Here is a 22,162-nt window from a genome sequence, read left to right as displayed (position 1 = left end):
CATACGTAATGAGTACATTCAATATTTTACTTACAAAAAATAAACATTTACAGTATCAGTCTTGTTTGTAAGGATGTCATTATATAACGCTCCCATAGTGTTTTACACAACAAAATAATTCTTTAAATCCACCTTTTATACAGTGGTGGGTACAGGTAAACGTTAGCTTTGATAGTAGCTAATGCGCTAACTGAAAAGATAAATGCTGTAACGCAAAACTGATAAAACATTTAGCTGAAGCAACTGCTTACTTTTAACCTTATACGTAATTCTTTTTACCTCTAAAACCCTGACAAACAGACCTAAAGAGCTGAAATTTTATTATGTTGTAGCGGAAACAAGCTCCCAGTGTTCGTATGCCAAGATCAGACAATAATAAAGATGACCACAAATAATTAAATGAACAAATGAAATTAAACAGTAGTTTCCATTCACCATACAATTTATTCAGGATACATAAAGTATTCATTCAATTAAGGGTTGCGGGGGGCTGGAGCCTATCCCAGCAGTCATAGAGCGTGAGGCGGGGTACACCCAGGACATGACGCCAGTCTGTCGCAGGGATAAAGTATTCAATGAATAACAAATAAAAAATACACATGGAAAACAATTTTAATGATCTAAGTAATGCTTTTATTCTGGCTTGACCTCTCACTCCTCCATGCCCTTGAAGTGATGCTTGTGGCGTTGGCGCAATTAGTCATTTTTGCTTACTGGGTTCATGTACAACCTCCAACAGGAACAAACATGTATAGATGATTTCAGGGATTGTTTTGGCACATGGAGTGGCTCCGGCTGGGTGCTGACATGATGTCGCATGGTGATTCGTTGTTTCTTTGCGGTTATCTTAAATGTAAAATCAGTGGCACATAACCTCGATATGATTCGTCCTGTGATTTCATTAAAAAAAAAAATCTATATATGCACTAATTTAACATTTGAATGCTTTTGGCAACCACATTTCATGCTGGTTCACGTTTCTTTTCCTCGTGCGTGACAAGAGGTGACGTCATTTTCCTTATTTACAACCAGCAAGTCGAAGCGGAACCACTCCAAGTGCACAGGGGATGATGGGACCCTGAAAAACTTTATTTAAGGTTCACAAACATTTCTGACCGTTAAAATTTATTTTAAAAAATGCTGCCTGACTTAAAGATATTGGAACTAAATTTAGTGGAAGCAAATTGTCCGCTAACGGTTTTTAAAGTTAGCTGAAAAGTTCATCCACGACTAAAAAAATAAATAAAATAAAAATGTAAATGCTGCACTGTGCCCACCACTGCTTTTGTGTGTTTCACCAGCACCCTTCTAGGGGCAAAATTTACACCTGAAACAAGCTCTTTCTGGACACGCCCCCTTTTCCAATGAGAAAGGGGGTGTGTCAGCCAGCAGCACCTTTCCATTTAAAGCAACAGGCACAGAAAAGGGCCGATCTCAGAGATCTGATCATTTAAAATGATAAAATTATGTTACAAGTTTAAAACTGCCAAATAAAACAAGTCAGAATTTATCACAATTATTCCGCACCTGTAGACGGACCTTCAACAGAACGATTAGCCTCACTTAGGCTCAGTTTTGCTGTTTGTACAAGTGATAAACACAGTATCTATTATAAACAATTTGTCATCATCATTTATTTTCCCAATTATGTTCACATAAAACAAAAAAAATTTATCTGTTGACGTACGCCTGTTGTTCCAGTGTCACTTCACAGACTGCGTCATTCAGCGGGTTGTCAGCCCTCTGCTCAACAAAGTCCGACTGATGGAACAAAAACATTATGCATTTCCATTCAGAAATTTCAGCATGTTTAAATACGGTGATAATCATGCGTACCATGTGAACCATAAGCATCATAAACCATAGATATTTCAGTTGAAATTCCTGCAGATATTAAAGGAAAACACTGACTTCTCTTTAAAAAATAATTACCTTCCTTCCTTAGTCACATTTTTGGAGTTACAAATTTAAATTTATCGTTGCAGACAAACAGAAGACCAACCTGAGACAGCTGCTAAACCTTGACATGTATATGTAATGACGAAGTTCCATAACAAACTAAAAACAAGGCCCCAACAGTCCTGCCTGTAATTGTGCTAGAAGTGCTGGTGAGGGCGCTATTACAGCAAACATTGAATTTGTGTAAACATTGAAACTTTTTTTTAATACCTACTTTTTTTTAGTACCTAGAGCCACCTGAAAATCTAATCAATGCTTCCTCACCACTATATTATTTTATGTTTTCATTTTTAGATGTCCTACTCAAAAAACACAAACAGTTACTGTATCTGCCTTGTTATCTGACATCGGGGTGAATGTAAGGCATTATTGTAAAGCGCTTTCAGCGTCTGATGCAGATGGAAAAGCGCTATATAAATGCAGTCCATTTACCGTTTTATTTGGATTGGGAACAAAATTTAAGTGGTTCTTCCTTGGCCAATGCACCACATCTGTACTACGTTTCAAGAAAATTGGTTCAACACGGCCAAAAACATTTGCTTCATACTGGAGGCAAATATGTATATGATATTTACATGTCAGACCTTCACGGGTTACCATAGGTGGCATTAGAGAAACCCCCCAAATGTGATCAAATTATGCCATAATTGCATGCCTTTTAATAGGACACATCTTCATAATGGCATTGGACTGAGAACTAAAATATTATACGTACTTTTTTGTTTAATTAGAATGAGTGGGTATAGAAAATGAATGAATAAATGAATGAAACAGTGTATGCTAAGGTTGTGGTTGTTTCTGAGAGTCTAAATAATGTGAAAACAGTTGAAAATGTGTTTTCACTGGGAAAATAAATATTAAAATAACAGTACAGATTCACTCTGTGTTGAAAACTGGACATTATCAATCACGTACCCATTTAACATGATGAAATCTGAGAGGTAAAAATCAATCTAGATTAGGGTTCCTTTCATTATTCCTGCACTACAGGTTGAAACACATAAATCTCTCTTAAAATAAAATAAATTACACATAGCAGCCAAAAGCACAGCTTAAAACAAATACTCAAGTTTCACAGTATCGCAAGTTGTCTGTTCAAACATACTGATTAAATTAATTTAAAAAATATCGAAATAGGCCAGCATGTAGAGTGTTCGAACACTCAAGCCATCTGACGGCTTGGTTACAAAGGCCAACAAACCCGTCCTTCACATCTATACACAAAGTGTCATGGGGCAACATTCCCAATGAAGTGTTTTTCGACCTCACGCCATTCTTCCATATCTGGCCTCTTATGAAACACCCACACTGGGCATCCCATATGGGAGTTCAGGTGAAAAGATTTGAGCCTCAATATGAAGGAGTGACGTCCTGGAAGTGAGCCTTGGCGACACCCAGATAACTAATGGGCTCCTTTGTTTTTAGTTCACAATATCCTCGGTATGTGATAGAAGCATTTGGAAGATGGACGCCAAGAAAGGTCTTTTCAGACCGAGGATCCAGAGACATAAATGTTACAGCACAAAGGTCAAGGTCTTTTGGGTTCAAGTGCTTCCTGTCTTACTCTACATCTGCGAGGCCTGGATTCCAATATGTGTGACCTAAGCTGATAACTGGATGGATGCCCTTGGTCCTAGATCTATTTGAAGGATATTGGATACCACTGGAATGACTGTTTCAAACAGGCAGTTACTACTTCCCTTGTGAGGGAATGTCAGCTATGGCATTATGGCTATGCGGTGTGTTTCTCCGGGTATGATCCAGGATGCAGGTGTTGAGGATCGCAGAGACTGAAGAAGGCCAAGAGATGCCCAAGTGTCATCTGGCTATACCAGATAGAGACCTACTATAGTAGAAAACTCTGACTGAGGACTTAAAGATGGGGACCATAGTGTAAAAAAAAATAGTCCCGTCAGCCCTCTTAAAAAGTTCACCATATTATTGTCGTAGCAACAAATCTAGAGTATCCACAACCCAGTGTGGCGGGTGAGAATGCAGTTCTAGACATAATTCTATGGGGTTTTGTTAGTGTTGTTTAAAGTAAAGTTAATAAAAACAGCTATCAGACTATTTTACTGTCATAGATCAAAACATCAGTCAGCTAACAGCTGAGTAAAATGCTATTTAACAAAGTTATATGCAGATGACTTGTTTCAGTTCATTTCATTCAATTGCTTCCGCCACTGTGACAACGTGATCTCCAAAAAAAACTAAATAATGTACAACTGAATGTGCAGTTTTGTGCATCACAAGGGGGCACTGTATAACACTTTTGAACCCAATCTACTCTTGTCTTGTATTTTGCAGAATGGAAAAAGATCAGAGGAGGGAAAAGAGAAGTTAAAAAGAAAGATAAGCTGGCATTCATAATTCACCCGCCTTAACGGAAGAGGAAGCTTGGAGCAAAAGAGAGAAAAAATTCAGAGCCTTAAAAATGTGAACAAGCCCTTATGGATTTCTCTTTCACCATGTCTCCATTGCTCTCACTCTTTCACCCCCCCCCCCACCCCCACTTCAGTGGGCCTCTTTCCCTTCCCTCCCGCTTGCTCACTCCTGCCTTGTTTTGAGGACAGAGTCGTCTCCCAGGATCTTGCAGAGCTCGTTGAGGCGGTGCTGCATCTCAGGGATTCCGGCCAGCTGGGCCTCCAGCCGCTGTTTCTCCTCAGTGAGGGAGAGGCGCGTTGCCGTGTCCAGCTGCTCGAAACGCCAGGCTCCATCGCCATCAAACTGCAGCAGGTGGGTGTGGTACTTCCTGGAGGCAGAGCACGGTTTGCGTTGAACATTTATGACCTCAAGCTTGACCTTTCCAGATCAGTTAAACAACATGTGACCAATAGAAAGTTGACATATGACTTTGCATAGTAACCATAGGTTCAACTATATCCTCAAAATGGAGATGAGATTTTGACATTTGACATTTCAAGGTCACCCAATCAAATGTCATATGACCAGTAGAAAGGTCACATATGACTTGATATTAGTTTTTAATAGTAACCACATGTATAATTTTAACTACTTGAAATATCCATTCTAAATACACTCGTCTGCCACTTTATTAGGTACACCTGTTCAATTACTTGCTAACACAAATAGCAGATGGCAGTAACTCAGTGCATTTAGGCATCTAGATGTGGTGAGAACAACTTGCTGACATTCAAACCGAGCATCAGAATGTGGAAGAAAGGGGATTTAAGTGATTTTGAACGTGGCATGGTTGTTGGTGCTGGACTGGTTGGTCTGAGTATTTTAGAAACTGCTGATCTACTGAGATTTTCACCCACAACTATCGCTGGGGTTTACAGAGAAGGGTCCAAAAAGGAGAATATGTCCAGTGAGCAGCAGCTGTGTGGACAAAAATGCCTTGTTGATGTCAGAGGTCAGAGGAGAATGGGCAGACTGGCTGAATGGGTGAGTGCGTGATGCCATCATGTCAATATGGACCAACATCTGTGAGGAATGTTTCCAACACCTTGTTGAATCTATGCCACAAAGAATTAAGGCAGTTCTGATGGCAAAAGGGGGGGGGGGGGTCCAACCTGGTACTAGCAAGGTGTACCTAATAAAGTGACCGGTGAGTGTATCTTCCAAATATAAGAATTAGACAAATATTAGCTTTACTGTGTGACCTTGACTTTTATCTGATTTTTCTCAAATTCAGATCACTTTATCCTTGGGCAACCCTCAATCATTTCACCATGTTTAACCCATATTTTGTTCGCAGACGGAAACACAGGACCAAAAATAATAACCCGGTATCCCTCACGCAAAAAAAAAAAAGTAGGTTGTTGTTGTCATATGAGGAATTCGCAACACAAAGTGTAAGCAGCCTCACATTACTAGATGAACATGTATCTGTACATCAAGCCCAGTAAGCAGCTACATGCTAACTGGCCAAGCTAGCATCATGATCTACAATAGTGGCTACCTAAGGCTAGGCTAGCATGGCCACGCCACAACTAAAAATGTGACAGTTGTCTGAAGAAAATACATGTGGACTGTGCAATTTTGTCTTACAGTTCACTCCAAACTATACTAATCTGTTTTGGGAAAAGTTTACAATTCAGAAGGGAGAATTTTACAACACTGTAGCATGTTAAGCATTTTGCTAGCTTGATAGCACTGACAAGAGTTTCTGTTTTGAAATAATCACATTGCGACAGGTCAAAAAGGAGATAAAAGCAAAAGCGGCCCTGGAGAGTTTGTTTATATTTCATAGACTATAATGTTTTTAGTGTGTTGTGTGTTTTACCACAGAGAGGGCCTGTGTGTGATGGAGAGCAGTGAGATGCCGGTGTCTTTAGCGGCCTGAAAAATCTTTCCCTCTACATCAATGCTCACAGCACTGGTACACTCATCCAGCAGAGCGTATTTTGGCCTGGAATACACCAGAGAGATACTTTTAGTTACTGCTTTGTATTCAATACTATGTGGCCACCACAGTTTTTCTACTTCAGCTATGTTAAACAACGTGGTGAAACATGAGAATGCACAAAAACATTTGTTTGGTTTCCGGTGTTGCGACCAAATGGTCCCTCCTAAAAATCGGCCTGCCCTGCCTTCATGGCGCATGCGTCATTAGCCGCAGTTCATGGTTTATCACCTTGTTTCTGCTTCAAACTGCACTCCAGTCATCATCTATCTCAGCAACAGATATCTGAAGCTTTTGTACAACAATCATTTCCACATAAATTCAGCATTATTTCATCATAAAAGACGGAGGAAACGATCAGAGCGCCACAGGTAGCTGATGCGTTCACTGCGCGTCGGTCATTTCAAAGTGTCACGGAGTTCTGCAGAGTTTCTGCTTAAAACGGCCTCGTTTCTACTTAAAACTGCTTAAAACTAACTTTAGAATGATTTAAGAGGTTTTACCTTGTCATCTGATAGTTAACAATCCCATTAATCCTTTTGATTGCTTTGGGTGAAGAGACGCTGTCTCAGATGTGTTGCTGTGACGCATGCGCAATGAAGGCAGGTGGACCGATTTTTAGGGGAGGACCGTTCAGTCTGCGACACCGGGTTGAAGCCCATCCAAAATATTTTATTTACAGAGATGGCACAATTGTGTTTCTTCTTCACTTTGCACCAATAAACCAATTGCTTCAGAAAATGACACACTGTTTGAAAAGGCGTGAAATGCTGATGAACCTTTTTAGGTTCAGATTGGTCCTCTGCAGACCAAGCTGAACATTTCATGAAATTATTTACTATTTTAAAATGTTTGAAAGCACTGAATGAAACAATTGCTGTCAAGTTCTGAAATCCTTAACCAACAAAATGAAACAACTGACTCAGAAAATGACTCAGTTTTTTTTAAAGCATGAAATGTTCACAACTACGGTTGTTGACAGAGGGGTACCCTTGGTTAAGAAAGTGAATCACTTTCTGAAGCAAATGGTTCATTTCAAGTTTTTTTTTTAAATGTTTCAAGAGAATGATTCACTTTCTTAATCAAAGATGCCACACAGTGCAACTAGATGTCATGCATTAAAAAAAGACTCATTTTCTGAGGCAACTGTTTCATTTAGTAGTTTGAGCATTTCAAACCTCCGAACCATTTTCTAAAGCAGTGCTTTGAACAGCCTGACACACACAGTGTTGCAACTGTGCTAGAAAATTATTTTTGTTTCAAAACTCTTAAATCGTCTATGTTTGCGAAACATTCAAAATAACAAATGAACAGACTGCTTGACAAAAAGATTCAGTGTTTCATACTGTTCAAAACAGTATGATAGTGACATCTAGTGGACGGTGCCACCCTAAAAACAAGTGGGTGTGCCCCCTGGTGAAAAGCCACAAGTAGACATAAATTTAGATAAAGAAGTCAGAACAAAAAAAATAAAGTCATTAATAATAATAGTAATAGTAATTCAACATTTGAATCTGCACGTCGTGTTGTGAAAAACAGACAGCAATGAAATGAGGCAAGTTTAAAGTGCTTCATTATTTTGGTGTATGTCGTGTGTGATGGTAACCCATCACGCTTACCTGTGGTAGAACATGCGGGCCATGCCCATCCTTTGCTTCTCGCCTCCTGACAGAACGTCCTTCCAGTCCAGCTCAGCATCCCAACCTAAACAGCAACAAACACCAATATACAACATCTTAATAACGTGGTGGAACGTCGATTCCTTTGCACATTTTAACCTTTTCTTTGCCTTTAACCAAAATTGATATTACAACCTACTTGTTTGTTTGATAAGATTACCAACCACAAGAGCTTTAATCACTTTCATATTTTTGGCTTCCCTTGTCCTAAATGACCTGATTTTAAAGCTAGAACCCTAAACAGACCCAGCAATGCTGAGCTTAGACATTACATTAAAAAAAGACATTTTTCACATTCCACTTTAGTTATGCAGAAAAGCTAAATTAACTAAACTTATTTTTATATGGCTCATAAATTGAACTTAGTCCAGAACGACAACCCCTGGCAAAAATTATGGAATCACCGGCCTCGGAAGATGTTTATTCAGTTGTTTAATTTTGTAGAAAAAAAAAGCAGATCACAGACATGACACAAAACTAAAGTCATTTCAAATGGCAACTTTCTGGCTTTAAGAAACACTATAAGAAATCAAGAAAAAAAATTGTGGCAGTCAGTAACGGTTACTTTTTAGACCAAGCAGAGGGAAAAAAATATGGACTCACTCAATTCTGAGGAAAAAATTATGGAATCACCCTGTAAATTTTCATCCCCAAAACTAACACCTGCATCAAATCAGATCTGCTCGTTAGTCTGCATCTAAAAAGGAGTGATCACACCTTGGAGAGCTGTTGCACCAAGTGGACTGACATGAATCATGGCTCCAACACGAGAGATGTCAATTGAAACAAAGGAGAGGATTATCAAAAAGAGGGTAAATCATCACGCAATGTTGCAAAAGATGTTGGTTGTTCACAGTCAGCTGTGTCTAAACTCTGGACCAAATACAAACAACATGGGAAGGTTGTTAAAGGCAAACATACTGGTAGACCAAGGAAGACATCAAAGCGTCAAGACAGAAAACTTAAAGCAATATGTCTCAAAAATCGAAAATGCACAACAAAACAAATGAGGAACGAATGGGAGGAAACTGGAGTCAACGTCTGTGACCGAACTGTAAGAAACCGCCTAAAGGAAATGGGATTCACATACAGAAAAGCTAAACGAAAGCCATCATTAACACCTAAACAGAAAAAAACAAGGTTACAATGGGCTAAGGAAAAGCAATTGTGGACTGTGGATGACTGGATGAAAGTCATATTCAGTGATGAATCTCGAATCTGCATTGGGCAAGGTGATGATGCTGGAACTTTTGTTTGGTGCTGTTCCAATGAGATTTATAAAGATGACTGCCTGAAGAGAACATGTAAATTTCCACAGTCATTGATGATATGGGGCTGCATGTCAGGTAAAGGCACTGGGGAGATGGCTGTCATTACATCATCAATAAATGCACAAGTTTACGTTGATATTTTGGACACTTTTCTTATCCCATCAATTGAAAGGATGTTTGGGGCTGATGAAATCATTTTTCAAGATGATAATGCATCTTGCCATAGAGCAAAAACTGTGAAAACATTCCTTGCAAAAAGACACATAGGGTCAATGTCATAGCCTGCAAATAGTCCGGATCTTAATCCAATTGAAAATCTTTGGTGGAAGTTGAAGAAAATGGTCCATGACAAGGCTCCAACCTGCAAAGCTGATCTGGCAACAGCAGTCAGAGAAAGTTGGAGCCAAATTGATGACGAGTACTGTTTGTCACTCATTAAGTCCATGCCTCAGAGACTGCAAGCTGTTATAAAAGCCAGAGGTGGTGCAACAAAATACTAGTGATGTGTTGGAGCGTTCTTTTGTTTTTCATGATTCCATAATTTATTCCTCAGAATTGAGTGATTCCATATTTTTTTCCTCTGCTTGGTCTAAAAACCTAACCGTTACTGACTGCCACAATTTTTTTTCCTGATTTCTTATAGTGTTTCTTAAAGCCAGAAAGTTGCCATTTGAAATGACTTTAGTTTTGTGTCATGTCTGTGATCTGCTTTTTTTCTACAAAATTAAACAACTGAATGAACATCCTCCGAGGCCGGTGATTCCATAATTTTTGCCAGGGGTTGTATTATAAAACTTTTGCCCAGAGTAATACTGATTTAAACATTTTAATTATTAAATTCTTATCATTATTATTATTACAAATTATTATTATTATAAGTAGCAATAGTATGAAAAATGCCTTCAAAAGTGAACCTTTAATCAAGGGGTGCTGTGGAGGGCACGCACCCCCCCCCCTCAAACCCCCCACAACTCCTCTTTCCTTCTGGATGCGCCCCTGGTTTGCAGTCTCTGAGCAGGAACAATCAAGAATTTGTGTATTTGTGTGGAAAGCAAAACCTGATTGAGGTAAGAAGGTTTTATGAGGGCATATTATGTTATGTCGTCCTCACAGATTGTAGGAATATTTTTCCAAAAAAAAAAAAAAAGCATTTGTGTTGGTTGTTATGCATTGCAGATTTGCAGCTGTATTTTTTTGTTTAGCCACAGCAAGGACCCCCCCCCCCACACACACACACACCAGCAGAGTGCAGGCAGAACAGACACGGGGACTCGCTGCCATGAAGGAAAAAAACAAAAACTAAGACATTATTCTACAAATCGATTGTTGAACATTCTGAATGCTGTAAATTTTATATCTTGCATCCAGCCTTGCTTTTTCATCAGGACGGCGTCAGTGTGAAACCTGCCTTTTGGTAGCCCAATTGACAGAAATCCATCGTAGTGACAGACAACTTTAATCCCTGTCAGTGTTATATATTTATGGAAGAATTGATCACAGAGGGGAACACTTTATGCTAGAAATAACCCTTAAACAACAACAACAAAAAAAAATCTGTATTTCCGCAAGGGGGCGCGCAGCCAAAACATGGGGGCATTACATCTCCTGATTTAGAAAAAATCCTGAATTACATTATAAATGTGTTTTAGCATGGGGTGCCCCCATCCCCACCCCTTTGCAGGATCTTGAAATGTGTGAAAAATGTATTAAAATGTGAACAATAAATCATTATTTTTGTTGTTGACTGTCACAATCCAACCCCTTGTCCATGTCATGACACCTGGGCACCGGATAAAGTAGGGGATTGCCTATTGGGGTGAAATATGGTGGGGACCTTGTGTGCCCCATGGCTGCTACAGTAACCATGATGGCCTAATAGGAACTCTGAATACAAGACAACTAACGGGGCTCAGGTGAAACAAGAAGTCCTCAAAAACAGATCAGGCGGAGAAGGTGATGGCTTGTAACCCAACAGTTGTATTGGTGGATGAAAGCTGCAGCAGGTCCTCAAACCCCGATCGTCTGGGATTTCCTAGCCATCGGACCAAGCTAAAGATCTGTCAAGGACTGTGTGTTTGTTGGTGTGCAACAACATTCCCACGTTAAACAAACCTACACACAGGCGTCTCTAGATTGACCATGGACATAGATTTTCTATCCCGTTCAAGAATCGACCGAGACAATCTTCCTTCCTGCCGAGGGTTGCCAGGACAATGATTTTTGTTGGTGTTGTTTTTAAGATTGTCACCCCTAGCATGGGTACACTGAGTGGGAATATTACTAAGTTGTAATTACACTGCAATACACGTGTTTTAGCACGCCCCCCACCCCCACCCAGCTCCCACTACCTGGGGGTTCCCGAAATATGTGAAAAATGTGGAAAAATATACCAGATATAAATTTTAAAACAAAAACATTTTTGTTATTGTTTTTGACATTCCCACCCCTTGCCTGTGAGAATATAAACTCATAATTCCATTGTGATAGGCGTGTTTTACCTTGGGGTGCTACCCGCCCCTCCCCCATGCTAACCCCTGACATTATTCTATTTACCCATTAGGTCTCCAACACAGCTGGTTGTTTTTAGTTACAAATACGGTATCAGGACACAAAAGACATGCTTCAGTGAATATCTACTATTTTATGGACCAACTTGATCAAGTCAACAATAAGCCAACTGAATGCCGCGGTATGAATTACCGGTCCAACCACCGCTTCAATTAGAACTACACTTTTTTTTAAAGCCTTACCTCCTTCTCTGGTAACGATGTGGTTCAGGTTCACGATGTCCAAGATGGCCTCCAGGTCTCTATCTGTTAAGCCTCTGGCGGTCATGTCCTCTGCCGTGTCCGGGTAGATGACCTGATCTCGCAGCGTACCAATGGACATGTAAGGCCTAAAAATAAAGTACAAATATGTGTACACAAGAGAACAGATCTTATCCATTGAGTGCTTTCTCACTAACATCTCATCATGTCATTTCATTAAGTGCTTCGGATGCAGAAGAAAGGAACTCCCCCTAAGAAGGTGCGCTTAAACAAGCACATCTTCATTCAAACAGATCTATTGTGATTCTGGTGTGTCTATTGTAGATGGCGTGTTGGATTGTGTTACAGCAGGCAGCTGGTTGTCTCCTCTGTTGTATAAAATATTCACCACTCTGCAGGAGGGCACCTGCACTTAGCAGTCATGGGTACGATTACGTCTCGATGATTGCCTTAGAATAGCCCAGTTTGACTTCGAGAATGCTTCTGCCTTCATTTGAGCATTCCAGCATATGTGTCAAACTGGCGGCCCGAGGGCCAGAGGCAACCTGTGTGCATGCACATAACCCTTTACGAGATTTCCAAGATAGCTATGCAGTGAATAAGGTCAGCACAGGTCCTTATTCAGGTTTTCACAGGTTTTTTCTGCACAGAAATTTACAAAATCAGAGCAACAAGCTGTTATTGTCGGATCGTTTAACAGCAATTACGTCCTAAAATTCAAATAGCACATTGCTAAGTCCACACAACCCTGCAGGAAGGATTTTCTCTGAATCTCATCATATGTCTAGCTGAAGTTGCATGTAGTTTTAAATAAGCCTGATTTTCAGTTTCTTTGATTTCCAAACATATGCCTGGTGACAGCTGCTTGTTTGGAGAAAAATAAGAGAGAATATGTTGTCCTGGTAAATGTTAGGGTACAGCAGTCTTATTTTTCTTTTGCAAACTTCCTCAATAACATACACAGGTCATGTTATAATGGATTAGATTACTGTTAGTGCATGTGTCACTGGTGTAGGACACTGCGGCATGGGAGTGTTTGTCCATACCTCTGGGGGATGTAGAACATATGCTCAGGAGAGGGTTTGTGCAGCCGGCCACTGTAGACGGGCCACAAGCCGCTCAGGATCCTGAACAAAGAGCTTTTCCCACAACCATTAGGCCCTGTGATCAATAGGTGCATTCCCTCTTCAACCTGGCATAGAGAGAAGGTTTAATGCTTCTTCATATCAAAAAATGACACAAGCCTGAAAGGTAAATGACAACAGGCAATCGAACATTCAAATAAGGTATGTGGACTCAGAACACGTTTGTTTGGGTTAATCTAAAATATCAGTACCACAAAACTCATCTCCATCTCATTACATCGCCCAACGGGAGTAACACATTGACGCCAAGATTATAAACCTAATGAGACCACAGAGGACTTTTTATAAGCGCTAATCACGTCACATAGATCAAAACCCTCAGGAGAGTAATGGTGGCGTAATGTTCAGGGAAAACACAGTAACTCGTGGCCAAGCATTCCCACCAGTGGCTTTAAGAAGCATCTGCAAGGATTTCTGCAAGAACAACTCTAAAATGTGCCACCATAATATAAAATGATAAGGATCTAAGAATCCACTATAATGAAGCTTTTGGTGAAGCATGTGGCTTGTTGGCTCCTTGAAGTGTTGAATCCTTTGTGTATGTTGTTTGTTAATATGAAATATTTCGGCCAAATTCCATTTTTCTGAAAAATGCTACAAGAGTACATGCCATCAGCAGTTTCATAAATATGCGACTATGTGTTTTTTCTCCTTTGTCCACTGGAGGTGCATCATGAAGATTCCTGAACATAAAGGAATGCCTGTGCAATATGTCACATGAGGAAAATACAGGCATACATCACAAAGCACAATAACCAAGAGAAAGAAAGAAGGCAGGATAGAGTTCACTAAAAAGAAAAACAGGTATCAGAGTGTAGCAGCACAGAAGAAAGTAACAACATCTCACCTTAAAGTTCAAGCTCGACACAACTATGTCCCCGTTGGGTGTGATAATTGGGACATTCTCACACACAATGCCCTTGTCCACATCTATCACTTCCCCTGGAAAAACAAGGGAAGAAACAGACCGTGAGTAAACATCAGAACAGCAAAAGCAAATCAGTCTCTGATGGCAGTGCTGTTGTTTTTTAACCTAAGTGAAGCATTTAATACTTTTTATTACTGTACATTTAAATTGTGTTGGTATTGCTAAACAGGTTCTCTTATGTCTTAGATCATAATTATCAAATGCAGTTTGTTTCCTACAAAGACATGATATATAGATTTTCAGCAATGAAATACGGGGCACCCCAGGGTTTTGTTCTGGGCCCACTGCTGTTCTCACTTTGTACTGCACCAGAAGGTAAGATTATACACACCTGCGGGATTACCTTTCACGTTTATGCTGATGATACACAGATGTATTTGTCTATGAGTGCAGGAGAAGTGACTCACAATATAAAATTGAAAGCTTCTTCAATTAAAGGGAAAACTAAAGGCGTCAAAATTTTGTACGCAAGGATTCTGATTTTTCTGTTGAAGGGTGATGAAGAAACACTTTTTCATACCCATTTTTATTCTATAATTGACATTTGTGATGTGATGCTCTTTGGCCTCTTCTAAAGTCAGAATCGTTGTCAGAATTTTGACCAACTTGGGGTGTTACACTGGCTCCTGGTGCAGTTTTATGAGGTAGTTATGGGGCTGGTGTTTGGTTCATCTTCTTCTTCTAGTGTTTACTTTCATGATGTATCAGCTTACAGAGGCAGTTGTTTCATTGCAGTACTGTGAGCTCACCTCTGATCTCCAGTGGTCCATCAATGTGCATCTCAGGTCTGCTCTTCTTTTCTTCTGTTGTGACTGACACAGAGGAGCGCTTGTACACCCCCTTTTGGACTTCCTCGAATACTAGAAACATGTTGTGGACCCGTGCAGTGTAGCCTGCCAACTCTGTGACCTGTGGGACAGACACATATGGGTACGAAAAGTCATTATGTAAGTTCGAGCATAAAAAACTCTGAGGGATCATACCTCGGCCCCATTAATTTAATTTAAGCCCCAACCCCAATTCCAGTGCTTAGTCCACTCTAGTGAACTACCTCTGTTGGAGTGCAGTCTACTACTGGGCTACTGAGATGTTTAACCCCAGGAATGACCTGGTTGAGGCGCTAAAATATAACTGACTGGTTACCATCAGCTTGTTGTTCAATATGTCCATGAACATCTTCTTGGGGTTAAAAGGTAATCATTTATGAAAGAAATAAGGGTTTAAAACCCATAAAACAACAAAATAGTGTGTTGATCTGTCTTTCGTAGTAAAGCAGTCCGGTGTCAACACCTAATCACAACAGTATACTTCCTGCCTTATATACTAACGGGACACCTGTGCAATGTACAACACCACCCAATGTACAAAATTATATTACACATTGGCTGTAAAAATATATTTGGGTGCTACAACCCCTGTCTGATTGTCCATCAGATCTGGGTGATGATTATCTGGATCTGGGACAATGTCAGGATCCCATTGCGGGACAGACGTGGATTTGTGAACACTCTTGTTTGATTCTGATTCTTGCTCTTCTAGCCAATCACCTTTTTTTTCCTGAGTGTTGACATGTGACCTCATCTTTGATCCTAATCAATTAACATTACTTATCCCTGACTACGAAATTAAGATCACGATTGCTGACAGAGGACAATTTGCGCATGTTGATCAGAGATTATCAGGCTTCCAAACACTTCCGATGGCAGATAGGCATGAGATTATTCCCTGCAACAAGCCCAGTCGTGTCCTTGCAGGTGGCAGACAAGTTTGTGGTATGTTACATAAGCAAAACAAAGCAGGGGCGGTGGCCAAGTGGTTAATGCACTTGGTTTCAGTTCGGAAGGTTCTGGGTTCAAATCCCACCCCTGCCACATTTCTCCATGTAATGTGGAGTTGCGTCAGGAAGGGTATCCGGCGTAAAACTTGTGCCAAATCAACATGCAGATCCACCTTGGATTTGCTGAGGCGACCCCGAATGCAAACAAGGGAGCAGCCGAAGGGACTTACTTTACATAAGCAAAACAAACTTGCCTTTTGTATCGATCTGGTGAGTCAAAGTGGAATCACGTTATCCTCGTTATATGTCATTTTGATTTAGAGATTTATAAAATGATAGCACTGACTGTGTTTGAGATATGGTGTTAAAGCACACAGAATGTTAATAGTTAAGCAGAGCGTACATGACGGCTCTTATTAACCTAACACCAGCTCTGATATGTCACCGTGTGATCGGACCACCACACTGCTTTTGGAATGTGCTCCGTGTCTGCAGGCAGCAGCTTGCAGCTGCACGTCTACGCCGTGCAGAACGCTCGGGACAACAGAGCCGACGACAACAACGACAACAAGTGCGGCTTTTGTAAGGTGGTGCTGATTTCATCAGCTGAAGATTTAATGAAATTACCCTGAAAGTTTGAGGATCTTTGACATGAAGCGTGCCATATTTTATCATCAATCCCACATAACCTCACCTCTTTGTAGGAGGACATGATCCTCTCAATGGCATCGGCTCCTGAGGCCAAAAGGTTACGGGCGGTGGTGAAAGCCTCCGTCCTCTCGCTCACCAACACCTGTGTATGACCATCTGCAGTTTCTACAGGATGGACAGACAGACACGGTGCAAGAGGATGGGAAGCGCAAAAGAACAAACTGCGGCGCAGCTTAACCAGACTCAAATCCGATTTAAGATCCGGCGTCTGGCACGCGCCATGCCTTCCGAGGTTTAGGCGTCCTCCTTACCGTTGTCAGCGAAGCCGGTGGCTGTGATGATCGGCACGGCCACCATGACGAGGCCGCTGCTGCTCCACACGTACTTCATGAGGAACTGCTCGATCATGATGTACCACAGACGCTTGGACAGGATGAGGTTCATCTGCTCTGCCAGAGCCCGGTAACACTTCTGCAGCTGACGCATCTCCACCTGCAAGACACAACACACCGCATTCTTATCAATAACCTGAAAATGAACGCACATATGAAGACTTCCTGGTTACCACAAACTTTGGTGTGAAGTAAATTCCTTAAAATCTCAAAATCTAACCTTCAGTTGGGTGTAAGTATTCACTTGGCATGAAGAAGTCATGCTTTTGTCATCATCACCTTGTCTGTTTGTAGTGGAACCGTCACGCTAACTCCATTGTTATTACAGCATACACGTCACGTTAACACAACGGTTTGTGGTTATTCAGGACATTTAGATGTGTCACGGTGATCACAAGATTTAAAGAGAAGAAATAACAGTTTTGTGATGTATATCTGTCATTAATCTTATTAGAGATACAGACAGTTAGAAACAGAGACAGACAGAAACACAGATATAGATAGAAAGACATATAAATAGAAACAGATATGTATAGATAGAACCAGTGATACAGACAGAAAGATATATATATATATATATATATATATATATATATATATATATATATATATATATATATATATATATATATATATATATATATATATATATATATATATATATATAGAGAGAGAGAGAGAGAGAGAGAGAGAGAGAGAGAGAGAGAGAGAGAGAGAGAGAGAGAGAGAGAGAGAGAGAGAGAGAGAGAGAGAAACAGAGATATAGACAGAAACAGAATGATAGAAACAGAGATATAGACAGACAGAAATGCAGATAGACAGATACAGTAAAAAATAGAAAGAGATACAGATAGAAACAGAGATATAGACAGATAGAAACAGATATAGAATGATAGAAACAGAGATATAGATAGAGCTATAGATAGACAGAAACAGATACAGATAGAGAGATACAGATAGAAACAGAGATATAGTCAGAAAAGAGATATAGAAAGATATAAACAGAGATATAGACAGAAACAGATATACAGATATAAAGAGCTATAGAGAGATAGAAACAAAGATATAGACAGAAAAAATATACATAGATAGAGCTATAGATAGAGCTATAGATAGACAGAAACAGATACAGATAGAGAGATACAGATAGAAACAGAGATATAGACAGAAACAGAATGATAGAAACAGAGATATAGACAGATAGAAACAGATATAGAATGATACAGAGATATAGATAGAGCTATAGAGAGAAACAGATACAGATAGAGAGATACAGATAGAAACAGAGATATAGTCAGAAAAGAGATATAGAAAGATATAAACAGAGATATAGACAGAAACAGATATACAGATATAAAGAGCTATAGAGAGATAGAAACAAAGATATAGACAGAAAAAAATATACATAGATAGAGCTATAGATAGAGATATAGATAGACAGAAACAGATACAGATAGAGAGATACAGATAGAAACAGAGATATAGACAGAAACAGAATGATAGAAACAGCTATAGACAGACAGAAATGCAGATAGACAGATACAGTAAAAAATAGAAAGAGATACAGATAGAAACAGAGATATAGTCAGAAAAGAGATATAGAAAGATATAAACAGAGATATAGACAGAAACAGATATACAGATATAAAGAGCTATAGAGAGATAGAAACAAAGATATAGACAGAAAAAAAATACATAGATAGAGCTATAGATAGAGCTATAGATAAACAGATACAGATAGAAACAGATATATATGAAGAGCTATAGATAGAAAGAGATACGGATAGAAACAGTTATAAATGGAAACAGATGCAGATAGAAACAGAGATATACTGTAGATAGAAACAGAGATATACTGTAGATAGAAACAGATACAGAGAGAAATAGGCAGAAACAGATGTACATGTGTGCAGACGTGTAGATGTTTACAGATGTGTGTACATGTGTGTGCACACCTTGTGTCCTCTGTAGAAAGCTATTTCTTCAGCATTCGCGATGATCCTGGAATGCACGTAGCGCAGGTAGCCTTTCCTGTGAGCCTCCTCGGCAACCAACTTGCCAAATTTGGGCGAGCAGGCTCGGAGAACCTTGGCCGTGGCGAAAACCACCAGCCCGGCCAGCAGGGTGGGCCCGGAGGCGTTGGCCCCCCTGGAACGAGCGGTCTGGATCAGCGTGTAGGAGGTGAGCATCACGTCCAGGATTGGCTTGGTCAGGTTGGAGTACAGGTGGGCCACGGACTGAGAAAACATCATCACGTCCTCAGTCAGGGACTGATCCGGATTGGCCAGCCTCCCGTCCATGTTGCTGACTTTGTAGTAGGTCTGATCGGTGAAGTAGGTCCGGTAGGCGTGATGCACCAGCCGGGTGCGGAAGGCCAGAGCCAGTTTGCACTCCAGGTACCGGATGGCGCTGTTGACGAAGGTGGCTGGGATGGCGATCAGGAACCATTTGATCAGCTGGATAACGAAGCTCTTGGGTTTCTTCTCCACGATCGTTTTGACGATCTTTCCGTCCAAACCGGCAACATAAATCGACAGAAAAGTCCTGGACACGAGCGCCACCGAGTGCAAGGAGAGCAAACCCAGTTCTCTGGACACCAGCTTGGGGAAGAGGATTTTCCCCAGCGCCAGGATCTGCTGGAAAAACTCCGCATTCACCCCCGGAGATGTCCTGGTGGGATCCGCGGCTTCGGTGAGAGACGTCAGCGAGCCGTTTTCGGCCTTGGAGAGCCGTCGGTGCGTGTTTTTGCCGATCTGCCTGCAGATGATCGGGTACAGCGTTTTGAGGCTGTAGGCTGCAGCCGCAACCAGCGCGGCGCGTTTCACCGCCGCCGCTCGGTCCCATTTCACTTTGGAGGCCGCATCCAGGATATGCGACATTTTTGGTTGTTTTCAAATCTTATTCGTTACAATATCCATCCCCCCCGCCAAACCTGACGCGACGTAAAGAATCCAACCGGCAAAAACGATGCGAACCCACGAACCCGCTACATCCTGCGGCAGCCGCTGACGCTTCACGATCAAGCGAGACGGAATGTCAGCGAGACACTTCTGGTTTTACGTATCAAAATAAAACACACAAATCGGATCTATGGATGTTATACTAACAGACAATTTCTTATAGATTTTAAACATATTTTCGTTATTCTTAATTAAATTTAATGTAACTTATTTTATTTATGTATTTTTTTAATTTCCATGATCCCAACAGAAATAAAATGAAAACCAGCTATTTGGGGTTATCTTGGTGTCAGTCTTTCATACTAATTCCAGAAGTGATTCAACAAGTATGCTTTTTAATTTAAAAAAAAACTTACTTTGGTACTCCTTGCTATACTTTTTTTAAATAATGTCAGACATAATTTTATATATGTTTTAAATTTTAGGATACATGCAATTTTCAAGTTTATTACTTATTTTAATTTAACTTAATTCATTTATATCGTGCCAAATTACACCAAAGTTGCCTCAGGGCACTTCACACAAGTAAGGTCTAACCTTACCAACCCCCCAGGGCAAGCACACAGGTGACAGTGATAAGGAAAAACTCCCTCTGATTATTTGAGGAAGAAACCTCAAGCAGACCAGACTCAAAAGGGTGACCATCTGCTTGGGCCATGCTACTGACCCAATTGACAAAACAATTTACAAACCGAAAATACAGGAAATTTTGCCAATGCACAAGACGGGATGGTTGCAGAAGTAGACACCACTCCCATCTCTGGATGGAGCCGCACCTCAAACAGAGAGAAAAAACAGAATCAGGCATCGGAAAGAAACAAATACAGTATAATTTGTCAGCATTAAGCAACAAGAAAAACAGAAGAAATACTAAGGTGATTGCCGGCCACTAGCCCTAAGCGTCACTAAAAGACCCAGACTTTAGGTAAAGTTGAGGCCACAGCCTGCTCCATTTCCTAATAAAATTAATTTAAAGGGTAAAAAGCATAGTAACATACTATGCCAGTATGCTAGCCATACGAAAGGGAAAATAAGTGCGTCTTAAGTCTGGACTTGAAAGTCTCTACAGAATCTGTTTTATTGATGCAGGGAGATCATTCCACAGAACAGGGGCATGATAAGAGAAAGCTCTGTGACCCGCAGACTTTTTATTCACCCTAGGTACACAAAGTAGTCCTGCACCCTGAGAACGCAGAGCCCGGGCTGGTACGTAGGGTTTAAGTAGGTCAGCTAAGTAGGGAGGTGCCAGTCCGTGAACAATTTTATAGGTTAGTAGCAGAACTTTAAAATCTGATCTCACTGGGACAGGAAGCCAGTGAAGGGATGTCAAATGGGTGTAATGTGATCAAACTTTCTGCTTCATGTTAAAAGTCTGGCAGCAGCATTTTGAACCAACTGGAGACCCCTAATGCTGGACTGCGATAAACCAGAAAATAGAACATTGCAGTAGTCCAATCTAGAAGAAACAAATGCATGAATCAGTGTCTCAGCATTTGCCATAGACAGGATGGGATGAATCGCTATATTTCGCAGGTGGAAGAAAGCAGTCCTCGTAATATTTCTAATGTGGAGGTCAAAGGACAACGTAGGATCAAAAATCACCCCAAGATTCCTCACTTTGTCAGTGTAATGTATGACACACGAGCCTAGGCTAAGCGTTAGCTGGTCAAATTGATGCTGATGTCTCACTGGACCAAGAACCATCATTTCAGTCTTATCAGAGTTTAAAAGTAGGAAATTGCTAGACATCCAGCTTTTCACTGATGCAAGGCGATTGTCTAAGGATTTCATGTGGATGAGATTACCAGCAGTTTTCAGCATGTACAACTGAGTATCATCAGCATAGCGATGAAAGGTAACCCCAAAATGCTGCTATATGTGCCCAAGGGTGCTATATAAATGGAGAAAAGCAGGGGGCCTAAGACGGACCCTTGTGGAACCCCAAATTTCATGTCACTAAGGCTAGAGGTGAGGTTATTGTACAAAACACAGTGAGAACGACTGGTCAGGTATGATGTCAACTATGCAAGGGCATTCCCAGTAATCCCAAAATGATTCTCCAGCCTATTGAGTAGAATATGATGATCCACGGTATCAAACACAGCACTAAGATCAAACAGCACCAGAACTGTAGTGGTGTCTGAATCCATTGCAAGCAGAAGATCATTCACCATTTTAGTGAGACCTGTCTCTGTGGAATGATATTTTGTAAAAGCAGACTGCAGTGGTTCAAAAAAATCATTCTCAGTAAGGTGGTCCACAA

At 40.6% G+C, this 22,162-nt stretch overlaps 1 protein-coding gene and 1 long non-coding RNA gene across 2 annotated transcripts; both read right to left on the bottom strand.

The window, feature by feature from the left end:
* Positions 1 to 1,361: 1,361 nt before the first annotated feature.
* LOC117504258 lies at positions 1,362 to 4,448 on the bottom strand. The gene is made up of 2 exons (XR_004558749.1): positions 2,392 to 4,448; positions 1,362 to 2,292 (listed from the first exon to the last, which is right to left on the bottom strand). It is a non-coding gene; the product is annotated as an uncharacterized LOC117504258 (long non-coding RNA).
* LOC117504255 (ATP-binding cassette sub-family D member 2-like) lies at positions 4,449 to 19,948 on the bottom strand. The gene is made up of 10 exons (XM_034163677.1): positions 18,895 to 19,948; positions 16,859 to 17,039; positions 16,591 to 16,712; positions 14,869 to 15,028; positions 14,039 to 14,133; positions 13,093 to 13,238; positions 12,029 to 12,174; positions 7,948 to 8,032; positions 6,209 to 6,334; positions 4,449 to 4,711 (listed from the first exon to the last, which is right to left on the bottom strand). The coding sequence occupies exons 1-10, from the start codon at positions 19,816 to 19,818 to the stop codon at positions 4,507 to 4,509; spliced, it is 2,190 nt and encodes a 729-aa protein (XP_034019568.1). The 5' UTR covers positions 19,819 to 19,948; the 3' UTR covers positions 4,449 to 4,506.
* Between the last annotated feature and the right edge of the window lie 2,214 nt (positions 19,949 to 22,162).

This window comes from Thalassophryne amazonica, chromosome 22 (assembly GCF_902500255.1).
Source record: "Thalassophryne amazonica chromosome 22, fThaAma1.1, whole genome shotgun sequence".
NCBI lineage: Eukaryota > Metazoa > Chordata > Actinopteri > Batrachoidiformes > Batrachoididae > Thalassophryne > Thalassophryne amazonica.
This window is presented reverse-complemented; position numbering and strand designations above follow the sequence as displayed.